At 35.6% G+C, this 23577-nt stretch overlaps 2 protein-coding genes and 1 non-coding gene across 3 annotated transcripts; 1 reads left to right on the top strand and 2 right to left on the bottom strand.

Annotated features, from left to right (window-relative positions):
* Positions 1-5588: 5588 nt before the first annotated feature.
* On the bottom strand, positions 5589-6518 carry LOC125995905 (olfactory receptor 14J1-like). The gene has a single exon (XM_049764859.1). The coding sequence runs from the start codon at positions 6516-6518 to the stop codon at positions 5589-5591; it is 930 nt and encodes a 309-aa protein (XP_049620816.1).
* Positions 6519-7180: 662 nt separating this feature from the next.
* Positions 7181-7286, top strand: LOC125996768 (U6 spliceosomal RNA). The gene has a single exon (XR_007491449.1). It is a non-coding gene; the product is annotated as a U6 spliceosomal RNA (small nuclear RNA).
* Positions 7287-15512: 8226 nt separating this feature from the next.
* Positions 15513-23160, bottom strand: LOC125995903 (olfactory receptor 14J1-like). Its single transcript, XM_049764858.1, is given in 2 exon segments — positions 15513-16426; positions 23136-23160. Coding segments are annotated over 2 exon segments (939 nt in total).
* Between the last annotated feature and the right edge of the window lie 417 nt (positions 23161-23577).

The raw sequence follows: 23577 nt of genomic DNA, 5'->3' as shown, positions 1-23577 counted from the left end.
TTACTTCACCTCTAGTTCAGACTTAATCTATATAGTGAGAATAACATAAATCATTCTTTATGTGTTATTCAAAAAGAAAATTACAGTTTCTTAATAGTAATTAGAACAGTAAATAGAATCCTTTATGAAATTAACTTTATTACTATCTGTATGACAATTGCTTGCATATTAAGCCGCTTTGATTCAACTGTTCCAATTGGAAAATATTTTCCCACTTAAAATTTTTAATTAATTTAATGGTAAAAATATTAACAACAGTTTTACTTCATGAAAGAAGAAATCCCCTTACAGAGAAATAATATGTAAACATAGAAATTTTAAAACACCTTCATAAATTGCCATTTATAAAATCAGTTAGTTTAGTATAGTCATTGAATAGAAATAAGGTCACCTCTTTTCTACTGAGCCTGCCTAGACTCCAAGGACTATAACCTCTCCAGGATCCACACCCGGTAAGATGTCCCCACCCAACGCACGTGGGGACAATTCCTGCCCTGTTACTGGGGACCCAGAGACTTATAAAGCATGGCGGCCATGCTCTCTGCCTCTTTTCTGCTGAGCCTGCCTAGAAACTCCAAGGACTATAATCTCTTCAGGACACACACTTGTAACCCCTGAATTCCATTTCTGCACATTTTAAGAAGCAATCTACAGCCTTGCCAATGGAGTAATTTTTCAGTACACCCCCATATTTACAGAAATCAAGATGGCTCCTCTAATAATCTAAAAAGTAGGAAACAAATAGGTATCCTCTCAAATAAGAAGTTTAGAGTAGACTTGTGGAAAATGTTCAGGGAGCTCAAAAAAAAAGCATCGATAAACTTGACTAGAGCAAAATTAAGCATCAAGAAGATTTGTCAACTGAAATTAGAAATTTTCACACTGAACTAACAGATCAGAAAAACTGAGCTTACCAGGGCCCTTAACCCTAGCCTGAGGAGTGCTGGGAGGCTTGGTAGGCCCCAGCCATCCTTGTCTTTTCCCCCTGACTCCAGGCCTTCTCTGGGTGCCAGCTCAGATGGCCAGAAGTGGGTTCAAGTGGACTCTTAGTGGTCCTCAGGTTCCCCCTCCCTCCGTACTCCAGGGGGGAAGTACATGGGGAGGAGGGCGGGCAGACATCTGGCTTCCAGTTTCCTCTTTGATTCTGGATACCAGCTCGTGCCAGGTATGGGGTTTGGGGAGGCCCCATACCAGAGCCTTTCTCCCTAGCCAGGGGAGTGCTGGGAGGCTTGGCAGGCCCCTAGCCATTCTTGTCTTTTTCCCCTGACTTCAAGCCTTCCTGGGTACCAGCTCAGATGGCCAGAAGTGGGTTCAGGTAGACCCTTAGTGGTCCTCAGGTTCCCCCCTCCCTCCGTACTCCAGGGGGAAGGTGCATGGGGAGGAGGGCGGGCAGACATCTGGCTTCCGGTTTCCTCTTTGATTTTGGAGACCAGTCTTGCCAGGTATGGGGTTTGGGGAGGCCTCATACCAGAGCCTTTCTCCCTAGCCTGGTGAGTGCTGGGAGGCTTGCCAGGCCCCCAGCTGTGCTTGTCTTTTCCCCCTGACTCCAGGCTTTCCCTGGGTGCCAGCTCAGATGGCCAGAAGTAGGTTCAGGTGGACTCTTTTTTTTTTAAATTCTTTGGGGGGGGGCACACCTGGCAGTACTCAGGGGTTACTCCTGGCTGTCTGCTCAGAAATAGCTCCTGGCAGGCACGGGGAAACATATGGGACACCGGGATTCGAACCAACCACCTTTGGTCCTGGATTGGCTGCTTGCAAGGCAAACACCACTGTGCTATTTCTCTGGGCCCTCAGGTGGACTCTTAGTGGTCCTCAGGTTCCCTCCTCCCTCCGTACTCCAGGGGGGAGGTGCATGGGGAGGAGGGTGGGCAGACATCTGGCCTCCGGTTTCCTCTTTGATTCTGGAGACCAGCTCTTGCCAGCTATGGGGTTTGGGGAGGCTCCATACCAGAACCTTTCTCCCTAGCCTGGGGAGTGCTGGGAGGCTTGCCAGGCCCCCAGCCATGCTTGTCTTTTTCCCCTGACTTCAGGCCTTCCCTGGGTGCCATCTCATATGGCCAGAAGTGGGTTCAGGTGGACTCTTAGTGGTCCACAGGCTTCCCCTCTCCCTCTGTACTACAGGGGGAAGGTGCATGGGGAGGAGGGTGGGCAGACATTTGGCTTCCGGTTTCCTCCTTAATTCTGGAGACCAGCTCTTGCCAGGTATAGGGTTTTTCTCCCCTAGACTTCAGTCTTTCCCTGGCCACCGGTCTAGGTGGACTCTATAGGGGTCAACATGCTTTCCCCCTATCTCTCCCTACACTAATGGGAATGCGCTCTGGAAGGAGGGCAGGCTGTTCTAGCACTGGTTTATGTTGGGACAGTCAGTGGAAATTTTTTCTCTTTGTTTTCATATTGATAGTATTGTGTGCATATATTCTATATATCCATAATATCCATCTTGTATTGGGACCTTGATACTGCCCTACAAAGCTCATTTCTAATATTTACTGCCTCAGTCCCAACCCTTACTTCCCCCCATCCTCCCATGTAGGTGCAGCTAATGACATGAAGCTCACCACATAGAATGATAAGTGCAGTTAGAGAAATAACTACACTGAAAACTATCATAACAATGTGAATGAATGAGGGAAAAAGAAAGCCTGTCTCGAGTACAGGTGTGGGTGGGGTGGGGAGTAGGTAGATCTGGGAAATTGTTGGTGGGAATGTTGCACTGGTGAAGGGGGGTGTTCTTTACATGACTGTAATCATACAACTACAATTATATTTGTAATCATGGTGTTTAAATAAAGATAATTTAAAAAAGAATATAAGGTCATAAAAGTTGATAAAATTCAATAATGACACAAACAGATCATTTTGAACATACAGTTGAGAATAAAAGCAGTCACAGAAATAAATCTATAAAATATGCTAATAAATCTACATAAAAAACACTTATGAGCCCATTGTTGCACTTTTTTCATTTGGGGAGGATTGTTTTATTGTGTCTTGATGTCAAGAATGCCCGAAAACATGGCATCTGCTTTCCAACTGAGATATATCCATGACTCTTATTAATGAAAAATGTTTTGAAGATTAAGCCTATGCATGAAAGATCTTGGTGACCATTAGGAGATACAGTTCTTGCTTGATTTTTATATTTACTACAATTCCAGTCAAAAGCAAAGAGTGTTGGACCAGAGAGATAGCATGGAGGTATGGCGTTTGCCTTGCATACAAATGGACAGTGGTTCGAATTCCGGCATCCCATATGGTCCCCTGAGACTGCCAGAAGTGATTTCTGAGTGTAGAGCTAGGAGTAGCCCCTGAGTGCTGCTGGTCATGACCCAAAAACAAAAAACAAAAACAAAAACAAACATAAAAAAAGAGTGTATATTCAGAAAATGTGAAAGTAATTCTAAAATTTGTATGACTATATGAAGTTCCAAGGGTAATCCCCTCTTTGGAAGGACAGAGGGAAAGAGTTAGAGTCCAGATATAAATTAACTCTATAAAACTAGACAATGAACAAAGTCTGATATTAAAAACATGAACATTTATTTCGATTCAACTCATTCAAAACTCCCAACCCTATATTCTCATATTATTCCAGACAAGTTGTCATGAAAGTTCTCTAAGAAAATGATAGAACTCATTTAACAATACTAATATAATGGATTTGGATTGTGAATAAATAAAATAACTGAGATTCAACACATACCATCAGCAAATATTATCTTCCAATGATGGATAAAATGCAATTGATAGACATAAAGTACTTAACTGAAAATGTTAAATGTAACTTTTATAATTAGATAATTTTGCGGGCCCAGAGAGATAGCACAGTGGTGTTTGCCTTGCAATCAGCCAATCCAGGACCTAAGGTGGTTGGTTCGAATCCCGGTGTCCCATATGTTTCCCCGTGCCTGCCAGGAACTATTTCTGAGCAGACAGCCAGGAGTAACCCCTGAGCAATGCCCAAAAACCAAAAACAAAAAAAGATAATTTTGCAATATTTTCTATTTTCGGCTATATTTTATATACATAAGTTATATATATATTTTATATACATTTTATTACTTTTATTATTATTTCAAACAAATTATTTGAAAATAGGATTTGGGGGAATTACTTAACGTTTTTCTTGTACATTGATTGTTTTCATTCCCTCAGAACAAAAGAAGTGAATAAAATAATATTTTGAAATGTATTTGTAGGTAAATGTTATACATCTTGTTTATATCATTTATGATATTGTCTTTTCTGTGATTCTTATAACTTTTTTTAGTCTATACTAATATTTCTTTTCTAATTGAAGTCAAATTTTAGTTGAGTCATTTTCTTTCCTAATTTTATATGCTGTTAAATACATCTATAAATATTTTTGTTGTAATATGTTAGTATTTTTATGCAAATATCTATAATTTAATGCTTATTTCTTAGCAAGTCAGTTTTTAAATAATATTTTATTTTATAGATACATATATATTACATATATACAGAATATATGTATATATTTTGTTTGGGGGCCACACCCAGTGACTCTCAGGGGTTACTCCTGGGTATGCGCTCAGAAATCACTCCTGGCTTGGGGGACCAGATGGGACGCCAGAGGATCGAACCACAGTCTCTTAGGTTAGCCGCATGCAAGGCAAAAACCTTATTATTTGCGCCAGCACTCCGGCCCCTTTTTAAAACTGACACTTTTGTTTTATTTTGTTTTGGAGTCACACCCAGCAGCTCTCAGGGCTTAATCCTGACTCTGTGCTCAGAAATCACTCCTGGCAGGCACAGAGATTCAAACCACAGTCCATCCTAGATTGGCTGTGTGCAAGGCAAATGCCCTACCACTGTACTATCTCTCTGGCTTATTATTACTTTTATATTTTATTAATTATGCAATTTTTAAATGATCCAAGACTCTCACTGATGATTACTTAAAGCATTCCTTCCCATGAATGGTAAAGTTTTCCAGTACATGGCGATTGTAAAAACAGGAGATAATGAGACTTTATAAGGTATATGTGAATCAAATTGGAAAACTTCAAAAACAATAATAGATAGCATGGAGGCAAGGCGTTTGCCTTGCATGCAGAAGGTTGGTGGTTCGAATCCCGGCATCCCACATGGTCCTCCGAGCCTGCCAGGGGTGATTACTGAGCATAAAACCAGGAGTAACCCTTGAGCGCTGCCAGGTGTGACCCAAAAACAAAACAAGACAAAAGAAAAAAAAACAATAATAGAGCTAAAAGTAGCCAATGTGTGCTGATTGTGAGGGTTAGGTGTTTTTAATCAGTTTTTAAAAATGATGCAATATCTAAGAGTAAAGAATAGATTTTTTAAAATAAGATAACATTAATTTATAGCTCATTTTACCTTAATATAAACATCACAGTCATTAACCAGACTGATTTTAAGTTTTATATTTAGCTGTAATAAATAAATTTTGACCTAATATATTTACAAAAGTATTTCTATAGTTATATTTTAAATAGTATCATTACACAGTATATAAGCACAAGGTATCAATGAAAGTTCCTGATAGCCTATGTTGTTATTGGCCAATAAAATTCAAAATATTCTTTCAACAGTATAAAACAATGTCACTAAAACCATTGTCCTTTCTTTCCCTTAAAAACTTTTCTGACAGCCAACTTGATGGCTTTATTTCTCAGACTATAGATCATTGGATTGAAGGTTGGGGGAACAACTGTGTAGAGAACAGTGAGCAAAATGTCCAACACAGTTGGAGAGTCAGAATGAGGCTTTAAATACTCGATAGCAGCAGTAGAAAGAAATAATAAGACAACAACAAGGTGGGGCAGACAAGTGGAAAAGGCCTTGGCTCTGCCCTCCTCTGATGGCATCCTCAGTACAGAAGAAAGTATGTGCATGTAGGAGAATCCAATAAAGATGAAACAAAGAAATGCAGCCAAAGAGAGGAAGATAGTGACACCAACCTCAGCAAGATAGTCATTGAAGCAGGAGAGTTTCAAGATCTGGGGAACATCACAGAAGAACTGATGGATGACCCGGGGGCCACAGAATTGGATGGAGAAAGTACCTGCTGTATGCATGACTCCAGAGAGGGTCCCACTGACCCAAACTCCAATGACTCCATGGGCACAGGTTCTGACGTCCATGATGATGTCATAGTGCAATGGAAAACAGATGGCCACGTAGCGGTCATAAGACATCACTGTCAGCATGAACAGCTCAGCAGATGCACAAAGTATTAGAGCAAAACATTGCAATACGCATCCCCAGAGAGAGATATTTCCACTCTGCATGAAAGAGTTGTAAATGAATCTCGGTACAGTCACAGAAATATAGCAGAGATCCAAAAAGGAGAGATGTTTCAGGAAAAAATACATGGGAGTGTTAAGACTGTCATCCATGGAAATGGCGGTGATGATGAGGATGTTGCCCGTAAAAGCCAACAGATACAAAACTAAAAACAAAGAAGCATATAAGTTTTCTAGCTCAGGGTTGGCTGAAAATCCTGTGAGAAGAAACCCAGTTGTGAAGTTAGCCATAGCCTTCACTAGCTTCTGACTGAAGTTGGCTAAAAATGATAGGTCTTGAGTAGAAAGGAGAGCTTCCCAAATTCTATAGAGTTAAAAGCCAATGATAAATTAAACAAGCCAATATATTAAATTTAACTCCATATTTTCTTTTGTAAATATAAAAGTGTTAAGGCATAAAGAAGCTGATTATGACTATGATATAGAAATAACCCTTATAAATTCTTCAATTATTCAAATTTGTATCACCAGATATTGTATATTTTCTAGTAGAAAAATACGAACGAATCCAAGTTTAAAGTCCATGTTCACTTATCTTAAATGTTATTCTTGATCAATAAGTCATATATACTGTTATCTATAATTAAAATAATTTTAATATTAAGATGCATGACGATGCATGATATAATTTTTCTCTATCTTTAAAATCCTTATAATGTATATAAATCTATATGCTACTTTAAATCTATGTATAATTTGCATATCAAATCATTTTCATATCAAATAACGTGATAAGAACTTATCTCTAAGCTCTATTTAACCTATTGTTTACATAATAAGATGTAATAAAAAGATCATTAGTAGGAAAATAAAACATTGCTTTTTAGATATAATGTTAAGGGTTTTTCTCCTTAGATCGCTTTACCTAAGATCCTTAAAAAGAGAAAAAAATTCTGCTCGCTTCAGCAGCACATGTACTAAAATTGGAACGATACAGAGAAGATTAGCATGGCCCCTGCACAAGAATACATGCAAATTCGTGAAGCATTCCATATTTAAAAAAATAAACACAATCCATGCTGGCTCCATTTCTGGCACCCCAGATGGTCCTCCAAGCTTGCACACAGTGATCGTTAAGTAACACTAGGTGTGGTTAAAAGTAAAACAACAAAAAGACACATTTCTTCTTAAATTAAGTCTTCAAGGTCTATTATGTAACTCCAGAATTTTCCATTTTCCTTTCCGTCTTAAATTCTATTTTCTCTAAATTATTTTTTGTTTGCATAAGAAAGGGACTAGCAAAATCCTAAATTCACTTCCCAGTGTTAGATTGAACTTGAAATGGCTTCACATCAGATAAAGGTTATATATTTAGGATATTCAAAGGATGTACAAAAGTTAACTCCACAAAACCTAAAACTCCCATCAAAAAATGGGGAAAGGAAAGAAGCAAACACTTCTTCAAGGAAGACCAACAGATGATCGACACACACATGAAAAAATACTCATCATCACTTATCATTAGAGAATTACAAATCAAGACAAGTTTGTAAGATGATATTTTATACCAGTGAGGACAGCGCATATTAAATATACTGGGAACAGAACAATCTCTCTTGGAGGGGATATGGTGAGAAAGGAACTCTCCTCCACAGCAGATGGAACTGCTATCTGGTCCTACTGCTATGGAAAACAGTATGGAGGTATCTCAGTAAACTCAAAATTGAGCTTTCATGTGACCTAAAAATTCCTCTTTTGGGTATCTATACCCAGGAAAGAAAAACACACATCCAAAAAGATGTATGCACACCACTATTCATTGCAGCACTCTGTAGAATAGCCAAAATTTGAAATCAACTTAGATGTCCAACCACAGAAGAGTGGATCCTGATGTTGTGGTACCTATACACAATGGAATACTACATAGCTCTAAGGAATGTTGCAGTCATGTAATTTGCAACTGGATGAAATGGGAAGATAAGTTAGCTGAAGTAAGCCAGGAAAAGGATAAATACAGAATGATATCATTTTTATATAGTACTTAGAATAACTGCATGAAGAAACACTATGGTCTAAATGGGAGTTGTTTCTAACACCCTTGGCCCCAGAGTATAGAGAGGAGGAAAGAAACAGTGGAAGAGGAGAAACACAAATATGAGAAGATGGGGCTAGGAACCAAACAGTTTCAGGTGCATTGGTAGTGTCAAAAGAAAAAAAAAGATGAAGAAGAACTAAATATCCAAGAAAAAGGCAGCAGCTTTAGAATCAAGGAACCCCAAATTTAACAATTTAAACTTAAAATGGATGTATTATACTGGCAGTCTGGGGGATAGGAGGAGATATTATGGGATGAGCTTGAGGATTATTTGTTGATGGATGTAAGCACTGATGGTTCTATTGGTCCTGATTCATTATATGTCTGAAACCCAAGAAGGGACGACTTTGCAAATCCATTCTTTTATTATATTTTATTATATATAATATAAAATATCAATTATTTTATTATATTTATGGGGAAGAAATTCACATTACAGTAATTTTTAATTTATTAAAATTATGATTTCTCCTAGCCTAAGTTTAGAAAAAGGGAAGGTTGGGGCCAAAGCAATAGCACAACGGCTAGGGCTTTTCCCTTGCATGGCTGACTGGGTTTAATCCTCAGTATATCATATGGTCCCCCAAGCCTGCCAGGAGTTATTTCTGAGCAAAGAGTCAGGAATAACCTCTGAGCCCAGCTGGGTATGGCCCAAAAACCAAAAAAGAAAGAAAAGAAGGGAAGGTAGAGACTAAAAGAAGGTCTTTCTTTATGCTTTCACAATTTGTATCAATATTCTTGAAAATAGAAAATGGTGATTATTTGCTGTTATACAAATATGTTAATGGTTAAGAGTTTTAAAATGCATTAATATTTGAATAATTTAAATTAAATCTGTTCTAAAATGTTATTTTTCCTCTTTTTTAAAACTTTATTACTGATTCATTGGTTTTTGGATCACACCCGGCAGTGCTGAGGGGTTAACTCCTGGCTCTGCACTCAGAAATCAACCCTGGCAGGCTGGGGGACCATATGGGATGCTAGGAATTGATGTCAGTTCTTCCAGATTAGCAGCATGCAAGACAAATGCCCTAATGCTGTGCTATCTCTCTGGCCCCTATTTCTCCTCTTTAAATCAAACTTACAAAGCTGAAAAAATATAAAGGATGTGTTTTGAGGCCAATTTATAGTACAAGGGTTGAGGAATTTTAATTGCATTCAACCCATTCATTTGATTCACATCATTTCTGTGGTTCCCTGATCATTTCCAGTATTGATACCTGACCAGAGAACTGGAAGTAAACACTGACCTCCACCAGATATGATACCTAAATTAAATAATCTTAAATAAAATTTAAAAACAAGTAATCAATTATTTTTACAACCCATTTTATATACACACTAATCTACTTATATGAAGGCTATAAACAAAATATATGCATGAAAAATGAGAGTTTTACTCCAGAAAATATTTTTAGAATCAAAGTTAAAAATGTTCTCTTCCAGATTCCTCATTAAAATCAGATGAATGCATACATTTTCTTTAATATTTTGCAGTTCTTGGGAAACTCACCAGAATACATTCAGAAACTTCTTCCCTTAACATGGGGACAAAATGTCAGTGACACCAGTTAACACTTATCTGGAATTCTTGCTCTCTGCAAATCTGAACTGAAAAGAGAAAAATTTGAGCCAATTGTAATCTTCCATTGACCACTAGAGATTACATTACAAAGTCTCTTTGGCAAGAGGAGACCTCCTGGGTCTCTGGGAATTTAGAGCTTTAAGTAGACTAAAGGGCCCAAATACAATTATTCTAATTACCTTGTAAAGTAATTTTCTTCTATTTAATATTATAACCATACTTAGTTATGCCCTCACCTATTAGGTTTATTTTTATTTATATATGCTTTATTGAAGGTTGATCAAAATATTTAAATTAATTAGAGTAAAATAAATTAAACAGACAAGTCTTAACAAATTGAAATTATTGTGATTAGTAGATACAGGAAAAGGAGATGTCAATAATTCAATTAATAAAAAATCCACTTATCTACAACTATAGCCCAATTAAGCTTTACTCTGAATAAGTAATACTCTTACTCTGAGAAAGAGCCATTTATAATAAATGTGTCTGGGTTTGACTTCTATAAAACTGCCAAATATGGTGAAAGCAAAATTATCATTTAAGATAAGTCCAGTTGTGAAAGGTGACATCTAGTCATTGTAAAATCACAATCCATATCTATATGTTTTCTATTCAGTGCATACCTCTGTGTTCCTAAATTTGTAGAATACATTCCATTGAAAAATATCAATAGTTTCTAAGAATATGGGTTACTACAGAAAGTAAAGGCATTCTCTGAGAAAATTATAATTTATACATAAAGGAGTAGGCTTGGACTCTTTGAGCTCAAAGAAAAGTAAAAACAAAAATATTGCAAAATTTTAATTTTATTCATTAAATTCATTGACAAATTTAATTTAAATTAATTTTTCAAGATTATATTTAATGCCATTAAAATGTTTAAAAATAAATTTATTGGGCCCAGAGCAATAATGAAGCCATAATTGAAACACATACTGTTAACTCCCTTAATCATCATTTATATCGTCCAAACAACCCATCAACACGCTCCTAAGCAACTTTAGACATCATCAGTCTCTCCACCCACAGCACCTCTCATTTTCTTTGTTGTTTCTCTTCTCTTAGATCAAATAAAAAGAGAAATTGTTTTTCTTTCCCTGGATGTTACTTCCCTACCATTACAAAATAATTTTGTCTTATTTTATGAAATGTCAGTTTAACAATGAAGATCAAAAAGGTCATTCTTGGGGCCGGAGAGATAGCAGGGAGGTTGTTTGCCTTGCATGCAGAAGATCAGTAGTTAGAATCCCGGCATCCCATATGATCCCCCGAGCCTGCCAGGAGCAATTTCTTAGGGTAGAGCCAGGAGTAACCCCTGAGCACTGCCGGGTGTTACCCAAAAACCGAAAAAAAAAAAATCATTCTCTTCTTTAGTGAAATTCCAAAAATGATACTATCTGTATGTATTGTCAGTATGGAACCCAAATCTTACTTTGCCTTTATTTTAATCACTATTTGGTAATGTGTGTGATACCATTCAGGTAGCCTATGGGAGGGGAAGTTAATAGACTTAAGGGATATTTGGTAGCTTTGGTTGCAATTAGGGGAATTTCCTGCTTAGTCACTTAAAAACGCTGAATTCTCATCTACAAACACGATCACCTGGTCAACACCATAGACTCACTCTGTTCTCAAAAAGAGATATAAAAGTCACCAGCCATACAGCTCAAAGCTTGAAATCTTGGGAGACGAGAGTGGGCCAAGACCCTATCCAATCGAAGGCATGCCTGCTGTATCCATCACCCAGAATCACTGTTTTATCTTAGAGACTGTGCAGAGAGTTGTAAGGAGTGGTGAAGCAAATTACAGTCATGCCAATATTAGGGTTGATATCACCAGGAATTTTCAGAATTATGTGAAGGCACTTCCTTCTTCCAGAAGTCTTAGGGCCCAGAGAGATAGCACAGCAGTGTTTGCCTTGCAAGCAGCCAATCCAGGACCTAAGGAGGTTGGTTCGAATCCCGGTGTCCCACGTGGTCCCCTGTGCCTGCCAGGAGCTATTTCTGAGCAGACAGCCAGGAGTAACTCCTGAGCACTGCCGAGTGTGACCAAAAAAAACAAACAAACAACAACAACAACAACAACAAAAAAAAAAAAACCAGAAGTCTTGGCAGCCTAAACGATGCACCAAAATCTACAAGATCAGCAGAACTGCTTTGAAATTCCTGGACCTCAATGTCCCATTTGTGGTCATGTGACAACTTCAATTTTAATTTTGTTATCCCAATAGGAACATACCAATTCAGATACTAAAGTGTAGATGAAGTCACTTAATGTTCAGAAACAAGTGACATGTAAGAATGGTTAGCTAGGAACAAGAACTTAAAGAACGTTCTGGCAATGAATTAATGTCTTCATTGGAGATACAATAAATTGTTAAAAAAATTTTTGTCTCAGTGCTACTCTTTTTCTCTTCCCTTTTTTTCCCTTTTTTTTTTAAAAAGTGTTTTTGCTCTAATCTATCTGAAAAATATATTATAATCATCTATGTCAATTATGTGGTACATGCTCTTTAAATAAATTAAAATTTTTAAAAAGGTGATTTCCATGAGTAACTTAATGTTCGAAAAGGTATGCTTTTTTGTTTGCTTTCTTTTATTAATGAATTAAAATTATTAATATTATTATATTAGTATTAATAACATACTATCTTTATTTTTATATTACACAAATGAGTATGGTCATTCTACATATATCCTGCTGACTCATTTCACTCAGCACAATAGTCTCCATATTCACCCATGTAGTAGAATATTTCCCAGAAAGAAAGGAGATAATTTTATAATATATATTTCAGTAAATAAATTGTTTCAAGCCAAAATAGTTTTACAATCTCAAAAATTAAACCAATAATATAAAGTTAAAAAATACAGCAGTACCATTTGTAAACATTATTAGAGGTCATAAGAAATAATTACATTTAATAGTTCTGTGAATCTAGGACCTCACCTCTAGTTAAGTCCATCTACATAGTGAAAATAAATTAGTATTAATGTATTGTTAATGAAGTCAATTATAGTTTCTTAACAGTAATGAACAATGTTCCTTACACATAAAGAATCCTTGTATAAAATTAACTTTTTAGTACTATCTGTCTTACAATTGTTTGCATATTAAGCAACTTTGATTCATCTATTCCAATTAAAAATATTTTCCCATCGAAATAAAGCACAATTAAATGAAAAAAAATCTAACAAAGATTTTACTCTTAGAATGGAGAAAACAAAATCTCTTTATTTAGAGATAAGATATACACATAGAAATTTAAAAGAACTTCCATATTGCCATTTATAAAAATCAGTTCAGGCTAGTCATTGAATATAACATCAATAAATAAAAATAGATTGCAGTTCCAAATAATGACACAAAAACAGATTATTTTGAAATTACAATTTAGAATAAAAGAAAGCAGATATAAAACTACAAAAAGTTGTTGTCTACCCATTGCATAAAAATACATATTATACTGATGAGCCCATTGTCACACTTTCTTCATTTGTTGTGTCTTGATGCCAAGAATGCCAGAAAGCCATCTGCTTTCCAACTGAGATGCTTTCCAACCCATGGCTCTCTTGATAAAAAACATTTTGAAGAGTTAAACCTATGCAAGAAAGTATCTTGGTGACCATTAGGAGACATAATTTTCTAATTGATTTAAGATTTATTACAATTCATATCAGAAGGAAAGTTTGTATATTTTAGAAAATGTGAAAATGAATATAAAACTTGTACTATAAGAAGTTCCAATGGTAATACCCTCTTTGAAGGGACAGAGGAAGAGAGTTGTATTTCTGATAAAAATAACACTGTAAAAACTAGATTAATGATATAAACTGATATTAAAAACATTTTCTTCAATTCAAGAGAATTAAAAAACTATACTTATCATTTAATTCCAAGTAGGTTGTTACTAAAATTCTCTAATAAAATGATCTGAATCAATTAACAATATAATTTTTTGTTTGTTTTTTGAGTCACACTTAGTGACGCTCAGGTGTTACTCCTGGCTATGTGTTCAGAAATCGCTCCTGGCTTCGGGGACCATATGGGATGCCAGGATCGAACTGCGGTACATCCTGAGTCAGCTGCTGCAGGACATTTGCCCTGCATGAGGTCTACAGCTTTGCTATCACTCTGGCCCCTATATTACAAAATATTTAAAATGAATGAAAAGTAGAAGTCTACACACACCATCAACAAATATTAGCTTCTAATGACTTAAAAGATACAATTGATAAGCAGACAGTACTTTATGGAAAATGTTAAAGCAACTTTTATAATTGGATACATTAACAATATATTTTATTTATGACTGCACTTTATATAAATGATTTATGTATATATTTCATATACATTTTATTACTTTTATTATCTTTTTAAACAAGATTATTTGAAAGTATATAAAATAATATATTGATATGTGCTTGTAGGAAAATACTATACATCTTGATTAAATCATTTGTGATATAGTCTTTTCCATGGTCCTTATCACTTTTTTTACTCTATACAAAACTTCGTTTTGTAATAGAAACTAAAATTTTAGTTGATTTATTTCCTTTCCTAATTTTATTTACTGTTAAATGCATTTATAAATTTTCCGTTATAATGTGATTGTATATTTATGCATGTACCCTTTTATTTAATTCTGTTCTTCCATATTTTTTGTAGTTTTTGGGTCACACCTGGTGACGTTCAGGGGTTACTCCTGGCTATATGCTCAGATATCACTCCTGGCTTGGGGACCATATGGGACGCTGGGGGGTCAAAACGCTGTCCATTCTAGGATAACTCAGGCAAGGCAGACCTTATCTTACCTTACTGCTTGCACCACTTCTCCTGCCCCAGGTCTTCCATTTCTTAGCAAATAAATATAGTAAATAATATCTTATTATATATCATTTATATCTTTTTGTTTGTTATTCTATTTCAAAAATGTTCTATCATACTGTCACTGATTATTATTTAATCAGTAATAACACTTCCCCTTAATTGGCCAAGTGTTCCAGTCCATGAGAATTGGTAAAAATGGGAATAATGAGACTTTATAAGATATCTGTAATTGAAACTGAAAAATATTGAAAAACCAGGATTTTGGGGGCTTCAAGTAGCCAAGAATGATGGTTATCAGGACTGGTTGGTTTTTTTGTTTGCTTTTGTTTGTTTGTTTGTTTTTGGGTCATACCTGGCAGCACTCAGAGATTACTCCTGGCTCAGAAGTTGCTTTTGGCAGGCTTGGGAGATCATATGGGATGCTGTAATTCGAACCACCCTCCTTCTGCATGCAAGGCAAATGCCTTACCTCCATGCTATCTCTCCAGCCCCTGGACCGGTTGTTTTTAATCAGTTTATAAATATCATGCAACATCTATGAGTAAAGCAGAGGTTATTTAAACTAAGAAAAATAATCATAGTTTAGTTTACTTCATCATGATATAAGTATCAGAAGTCATTAACCTATCTTGTTTTAAGTTAAGCTTATTACTGATATAAACACAACTTGACTCTATGATCAATTTTTTTATTTACTGGAAGTTCCTGATAGGCTATGTTGTTATTGGCCATTAAAACTGAAAATAGTCTCTCAACAGTGAAAACAATATAATTAAGACCTCGGTCCTTTATTTCTCTTAAAAACCCTTATAACAGCTAACTTGATGGCTTTATTTCTTAAGCTATAAATCATTGGATTAAATGTTGGGGGAACGACTGTATACATAATAGTGATTAAAATGTCTGACATAGTTGGAGAGTCAGAATGAGGCTTTAAGTACTCAAAAAAAGCTGTAGAAATAAATAAGATGACAACAGTGAGATGAGGGAGGCAAGTGGAAAAGGCCTTGGCTCTGCCTTCTGCTGACAGCATCCTCAGCACAGAGGAAAATATATGCATGTAGGAGAATCCAACATATATGAAACAAAGAAATGACAACATAGCTACAAAGATAATGACTCCAACTTCAGCAAGATAGTCATTGGAGCAGGAGAGTTTCAAGATCTGGGGGATGTCACAGAAAAACTGGTGGATGATCCTTGGGCCTCAGAAGCGAATAGAAAAAGTAGCCACTGTGTGCATGACTCCAGAGATGGCCCCACTGACCCAGACTGCAATGACTCCATGGACACAGGTTCTGACATCCATGATGATGTCATAGTGCAGTGGAAGGCAGATGGCGACATAGCGATCATAGGACATCACTGTGAGCATGGCCATCTCGGCAGAAACACAAAGAGTGAAAACAAAGCACTGCAAAACACATTCCAGGAAGGAAATGTTTCCACTATGCAAGAAGGAGTTAATGATAAATCTTGGTACAGTCCCAGAAATATAGCAGAGATCCAAGAAAGAGAGATGCTTTAGGAAGAAGTACCTGGGGGTGTTGAGACTTTCATCCATGGAAGTGGTGGTGATGATGAGGATGTTACCAGTTAAAGCCAACAAGTACAGGACTAAGAACAGAGACGCATATAAGTTTTCTAGCTCACGGTTGACCAAAAACCCCGTGAGAAGAAACCCAGCTGTAAAGTTAGCCATATTCTTCACTCACTTCTGACTGAAGTTGGCTGCCAATGACAGATCTTGAATGGTAAATAGAACTCCCCAAATCCTGTAGAGGTAAAACCAATGGTAAATGAAAAAAGCCATTAAATAAAATCTCAGTAGTTTCTTCATAAATATAAAAATGTTAGGTCTTTTATAAATTTTAATAAATTATTATAATATATAAATAACCCTTCCAAATCTTTAGTTAGCCAAAGTCTTATCAATTTATTATTTAATGTATATTTCTTAGGAATTACACAAGAATGCAAGTGTGGAGTCTATTTTAAAGAGGGAAATTATTTGTATAAATAAGTATTATTTATGTATGCTCTGAAATATTTCATTAATCGTAATAAAACATAAGAATATACAAAGTCTGATTTTGTGCTTAATATCAGGGGGGTGATCTTTACATGACTGAAACCCAACTACAATCATATTTGAATCAAAGTGTTTAAATAAAGATATTAATATAAAAAAGATATGTTTAATCATTCAAAAATACTTTTTATGAAGAAAATCATAGAAAGTATAAAATAGCATGGTCAAGAATGTGTATATATTCTGAAAAAGAGTAACTAACAGAAAACAAAAGTACTGTGTATTCTAAAATAATTAACTGTATATCTAGAAGCACTTTCATATAGTGAGTGAATAACTTTATTTGAGAAAATTTGTCCGAGTCCTGGATGTTTCACAGCTGTAGAGTACTTGACTTGCGTGTCTGAGGCCCTGGCTTCAGTTCTACGCAATGCCGAAAAGAAAAAAGAGAATAAAAGCAAACCAAACTTAGTTAAAAGTAGTACAAAACAATTACTACAAAAAAAGGAAAGAAAATTCCAAAACTCAATTAACATAAGGTTTTAGGATGATTGAATACTATGATTATAAGGCAAGTTTTCTGTGATGTTTTCTTACTTATGATTACTTTACACTGAGATATTATATCTACACTAGGATCTCAAAATATATAAATGACCCACGTGTTGCTTTTTGTGTGAAATGACAGAGACTAAATATTAGAAGGAAATAAAACCATAACATATGCTGATGTATATGCTGATTAACAAACTGTTACCCTATCTCAGAAAAAAAAATCTGAGCCTACTTTGTGTTTTTCCACATTAGAAAGATTCCAGGGATAATACTGTACTAATATAAAGCTAAGGTTTTTTCTTGCATCTGTTACATACCATGGAATAATATTGAAAAAATTCAAGTCTGACTTTTCTAGAGTCAGCTTCTCCCACAAGTAAAAAACACAACATATATCAAATTTTATACTTATGGAAATCAGTTTGCCCACTGTGTGAATACTTCTTCTGTGTGTGTATGTGTTTCACAAGCATCTTAAAATGGAGTTGAAATTAAAGAACTTTATATAAATACTGACATAAAAAAGCCTTAAAAGAGAATGTGTCTTGACATAATAAGAACTCATTAATTCACATAGACATTTTGTTCTTCCTTCTTAAACCCACCAAGTCAATTTTTGTAGACTTGAGAAATTTCTTCCATTTCTATCTTTTGGGAGAATGTTGTTTAATTTTCTAATAAAAGTCAATGTACAAAGAGAACTTTATTTTTTTTTGTTTGTTTTCAGACCACACCCGTTTGATGCTCAGGGGTTACTCCTGGCTAAGCGCTCAGAAATTGCCCCTGGCTTGGGGGGACCATGTGGGATGCCAGGGGATCGAACTGCGATCCTTCCTTGGCTAGCGCTTGTAAGGCAGACACCTAACCTCTAGCGCCACCTCGCTGGCCCCAAGAACTTTATTTTTACACAGAGAAATATTGTTCATCTATTTTAATTGCCATACTTAATCAATAAGTCATATGTATTGTTACTAATAATAAAAATAACACCCATATCTTACTTTTATCTTCATGCATCACATAATTTTTCTGTATCTCTAAAATATATAATCTATAACCACAATCATGTTTGTAACCAAGATGTTTAAATGATCTATATTATTTATATTAATTTAAAATATATGTATCACTGACATATTAAATCATGTGCATCTAAAAATAAGTTTGTGATATGAACTCAAATCTATTTTAACCCATAGTTACCATATTAATATGTTATATTAAGATCACTAGTAGGAAAATAATATGTTATTTTTTATTTCATTTCAAGACATTTGTCCCTTATATCACTTTATCTAAGATAATTAAAAATAGGAAAATTCGGGAAGCAAGTGAGTAGCAAAGCAGTTAGGGTATATGCCTTGCACAAAAATAATGCTGGAAGCATCCCTGAAACCCCAGATGGTCCTCTAAGCCTGAGCATAGTAATTTCTGAGCATCACCAGGTACAGTCAAATGTCAAACCAGAAAATAATAATCTTTCTTATTCTTTTTGTTTTGTTTTGGTGTTTTGGTTTTTTGGGCCACACCCGGTGACACTTAGGGTTATTTCTGGCTATGCACTCCTGGCTTGGGGGACCATAAGGAGACTCTGGAGGATTGAACCGTTGTCCGTCCTAGGCTAGTGCAGAGAAGTCAGATGCCTTACCACTCTTGCCACGGCTCTGGCCCCAATAATGTTTCTTCTTAAATGAACGTTTAAAGGTCTGTTACTGTAACTTCATAATTAATTGATTGGCTTTCCTTCATAAAATCTACTGGTTCTAAATTATTCATTGTCCCATATATGAAAGGAACAAGCAAAATCTTGAACCCATTTCATAGTTTTAGATATAAATCAAAGTGTTATGAAATACAACAGATATTTAATATAAGATATTTAACACTTTTGTCATTTCTTTTATTATAAATCTGGGGGGGAAGCCATTCACATTATAGTAGTTTTTTTTAATTTTTCTTAATGTAAGAATTTCTCCCAGTCATCACCCCAAAAAGAAAAAGAATTTTTCCCAGTGAAAGTTAAGAAGTAGGGAAGGTAAAGAGAGAATTGTGACTAAAAGAAGGTATTTTTATGATGATTTTTGAAAATTTCTATCTATAGATTAAGTTTGGAAAAAAAAGAAATGAGCATTTTGCTGTTATTCAAATATGTTATTCATTGATATTTAAAAATACATTAATAATATTTAAATAATGTATATTAAATCTCTTCTACAATGATTTTTCCTCATCAATTCAATCATACAGGGTGAACAAATATTAAGAATGCAAAGTGGGGCCAAAAGAATCTGTAAGAGTTAAGGGATTTTGCATGTATTGGAAGGAATCAATCAACATATTTGATTCCTATCAATTTCCTGTTTCCTTCTAGGATTGATATCTGACCAGTGAACTGACAGTGAACCTGATCACCACCAGGGATGGCACTCAAATCACATGACATTAAATAAAATAAAGTAAAATTTAATTATACTAAATAATCAATTGTATTAAACCCATCCTATATACACATTAATATACTTATTTGATGTCAATATACAAACATGTTGCGTGGAAGAGAAGAGTTTTACTCTACAAAATATTCCTTGAATCAAACCTCACAATGTTCTTTTCCAGATTCCTAAATAAAATCATCCGAATACATACATTTGATTTAATACTTTGCAGTTTCAAGAAACTCACCAGAGTACATTCAAGAACTTCTTCCCTCAACATGAGGACAAATTGTCAGTGACACCAATTAACACTGATCTGGAATTCTTGATCTCTGCAAATGTGGACAAAAGAAAGAAAAAAATGAGTCTATTTCAATCCTTCATTGACCACTAGAGGTTACACAATGAATTCTCTCTGGTAGGAGATGACCTCTTGGGTCTCTGGAAATTTAGACCTTTGAGTATTCTCAGGGGCCAGAATATTATTATTATTTTTCCTTGTAAAGTATTTATTCAACACCATAATCACACCTAGTTATAAACTCACCTAGTTAGTTTTCATTTTTATATGTGCCTTTTTAAAAATGGATCAAAATATTTAAATTAAGTAAATTGAGTGAAATAAGTTGACTAGGTAATAGTTAAAATTTAAAATTATTGTGATTAGTAGATATAGTACAGGAAAAGGAGATAAAGGTCAATATATTGAATTAATAAAACAAAATAATCTATTATCTATAACTATAATCCCGATTAAGTTTTATTCTGAATAGGTAATATGAAGCCATTTATAGTAAATGTCTGTGTGCTCTGCAGTTTGAGTCTTATAAAATTCCCAAATATAATGCAAGCAAACGCATTGCTTAAGATAAGTCCTGATGGGCCCAGAGAGATAGCACAGCGGCATTTGCCTTGCAAGCAGCCATCCTGGACCAAAGGTGGTTGGTTCAAATCCCGGTGTCCCATATGGTCCCCCTGCCTGCCAGGAGCTATTTCTGAGCAGACAGCCAGGAGTGGCCCCTGAGCACCGCTGGGTGTGGCCCAAAAACAACAACAACAACAACAACAACAACAACAAAAGTCCCGTTGTGAAAAGTGACATCCATTCATTGTAAAATCACTACCCATACATTTGCTTTTCCATTCAGTGCATGCCTCTGAATTTGTAGAATACATTTCTATGAAAAAATAGCTATGGTTGATGGACCCCAGACTCTGAAAATTTTGCACACCCATTCCCTCTCCCTTCTCAGATACTGCTCTCTCTCATTCCCAGACTAATTCCGAGAAAATGTGGTGTCAGTATGTATCATAGAGGGTTCAAGGCCTCCTTCTAATAAAGGCTATTCTGTTTTTTCGGTCTAAATGGCATCAGACCAGATAAGGAAGGTAGGAGGAGACATAGTTAGAATTGTGAGATGTGAGAACCAAACATGTATACTGTGAAAGTTAAACTGTTTGTATTAATCAATAAAATGTTTAGCCTGCTAAGGCCTGTTGACCCTATATAAGTGATCTGTTGGTTTCATGCAGGGCCTTTTGTCCCAGCTAGAGCTGATTAAACTCCCTTTTGTATTTTACATTATCAGAAGTAGCTTTGGAGGGGGGTACACCCGGTGATGCTAAGGGGTTACTCCTGGCTATGCGCTCAGAAATCACTCCTGGTAGGCTGGGGGCCATAAGGGATGCCAGAGGTTCGAACCGAGGTCTGTCCTGCGTTCGTTGCATGCAAGGCAAAAGCCCTACCCCTGAGCCATAGCTCTGGCCCTCAGAGATAGTTTTTGACACCCAGTGCTGGTCAGGTTGTCTGCTCTGACCCTAACATGATTTCTAATAATAGTGGTGAAAACAAAAAGTGAATTTGTTCTCTGAGAAAATCATAATTTATAAATAAAGGCATAGGTTTGCACTATTTGAGCTCAAGAGAAGATAAAAGAGATTCAATCTTCCAAAACTTGGATAAAATTTATCAATTAATTTTACTGAATAAATTTAAATAAAATTTATTCTTAAGATTATTTAATGTTATTTAAATGTTAAAAATAAATTTGGGGGGCCCAAGGCAATAGTACAACCATGGATTGATCCCATATGCTTCGAACACCTATTTACCTATGTCAAACCCGAGTTAACAGAGATGTCCCATGCTGCTGGTGTCCACAGGGCCTTGTAGGTAAGACTCTGACAAATATCTTAGTATTATTTATTAGAGAAGCCCAGGGTTCTATGACATACCTCTAGGCCAGTAAAGAGAGAAAGAAAGAAAGAGAGATGGGCTTGGGATCAGAGTAAGGCCAAATTGAGAGCCAGATAAAAGGAACAGGTATATGATATAAAGTAAAAGGATACAGCTGAAAGTAGCCAAATGTCTGTCCAAATCAGGAAGAAAAGCCACAGCCAGGGGTAGAAACAGTTCAATCCACTTGCTCCTTCAACTAGCTCTCCTAACTGTCAACAACACTCCACTCCAAATCTTTCTCGAGGTGGGGTGGGGGGTTGTTTCTAGACTCAGCCAGCCCATCACAATTAGAGTCTTACTTAAAGGGTCTTATTACTGGACTACAGGACTAGATCTTGTTTCTATGCAACATCCCATCAACAACATCATTATCTCCAACTACAGTACCTCTTATATTATTTTCTTTTTTCTTTTCTATTGTTTTTTAGCTTTTTTCTTCATTAATGTCTTTATACAATTTTATTACAAACATAATTGTAGTTGGGTTTCAGTCATATAAAGAACATCCCCCTTCACTAATATGACATTCTCATCACCAATTCCCCAAATCTCCCACCTCCCTACCCCCAACCTGTATTTGAGACAGGCTTTCTACTTCCCTTGTTCATTCACATTGTTATATTAGTTGTCAGTGTAGTTATTTCTATATCTGCACTCACCACTCTTTGTGGTGAGCTTCATATCATGAGCTGGACCCTCCAACCCTCATCTCTATTGTCTCTGAGAATTATTACAAAAATGTCTTATTTTTCTTAAAACCCATATATGAGTGATACTATTCTGTGTCTATCTCTCTCTCTCTCTGACTTATTTCACTCAGCAAAATAGATTCCATGTACATCCATGTATAGGAAAATTTCATGACTTCATTTCTCCTGACAACTACATAATATTCCATTGTGTATATGATGTACCACAGTTTCTTTAGTTATTCATTTGTTGAAGGGCATATTAGTTGTTTCAAAAGTCTGGCTATTGTAAATAGTGCTACAATGAGTATTGGTGTGAGGAAGGGATTTTTGAATTGTATTTTTATGTTCCTAGGTCTGGTATATCCCTAGAAGTGGTATAGCTGGATCATATAGGAGTTGAATTTCCAGTGTTTTTATTTTCTTAACAAAAATATCTAATAACAAAAAGTTGTTGTTTCCCATATCATGTATGAAATGCAATGAAAAAAGTTTGCTTCTGTTTAGTGGATTTTTTCATTCCATTACAAAATAATGTGTTTATTTTATGAAATGCCACTTTAACGATGAAAATCATCCTATTCATTTTGGATGAAATTTCAAAACGGTTTTTTCTATCTACTTCTAGGAAGGATCCAAAATCTCACTTTGTCTTTACTTTAATGAGTGCTTGGGAATGTGAGTGATAACATTCACTGAGTTTGGAGGGTCAGAAGGCCTAAATTACACTGGAAGCTTCAGTGACAATAGGGAACACTTTCTTTTTACCCACCATGAGTGATGTTTCCTAAAAGGAAAAGGTGATTTTTTTTTCTTTACTTGATTTTAAGGTACTAGTAATCTACGGAATCATTTTAGATTATACTGTGTTCCAGCATCAATCTCTA

The sequence above is a fragment of the Suncus etruscus genome, chromosome 18 (assembly GCF_024139225.1).
Source record: "Suncus etruscus isolate mSunEtr1 chromosome 18, mSunEtr1.pri.cur, whole genome shotgun sequence".
NCBI classification, from domain to species: Eukaryota; Metazoa; Chordata; class Mammalia; order Eulipotyphla; family Soricidae; genus Suncus; species Suncus etruscus.
This window is presented reverse-complemented; position numbering and strand designations above follow the sequence as displayed.

Bases quoted from the DNA above. Each gene is read 5' to 3' on its own strand.
- LOC125995905 (XM_049764859.1), bottom strand. From the start codon at position 6,518: ATGGCTAACTTCACAACTGGGTTTCTTCTCACAGGATTTTCAGCCAAC.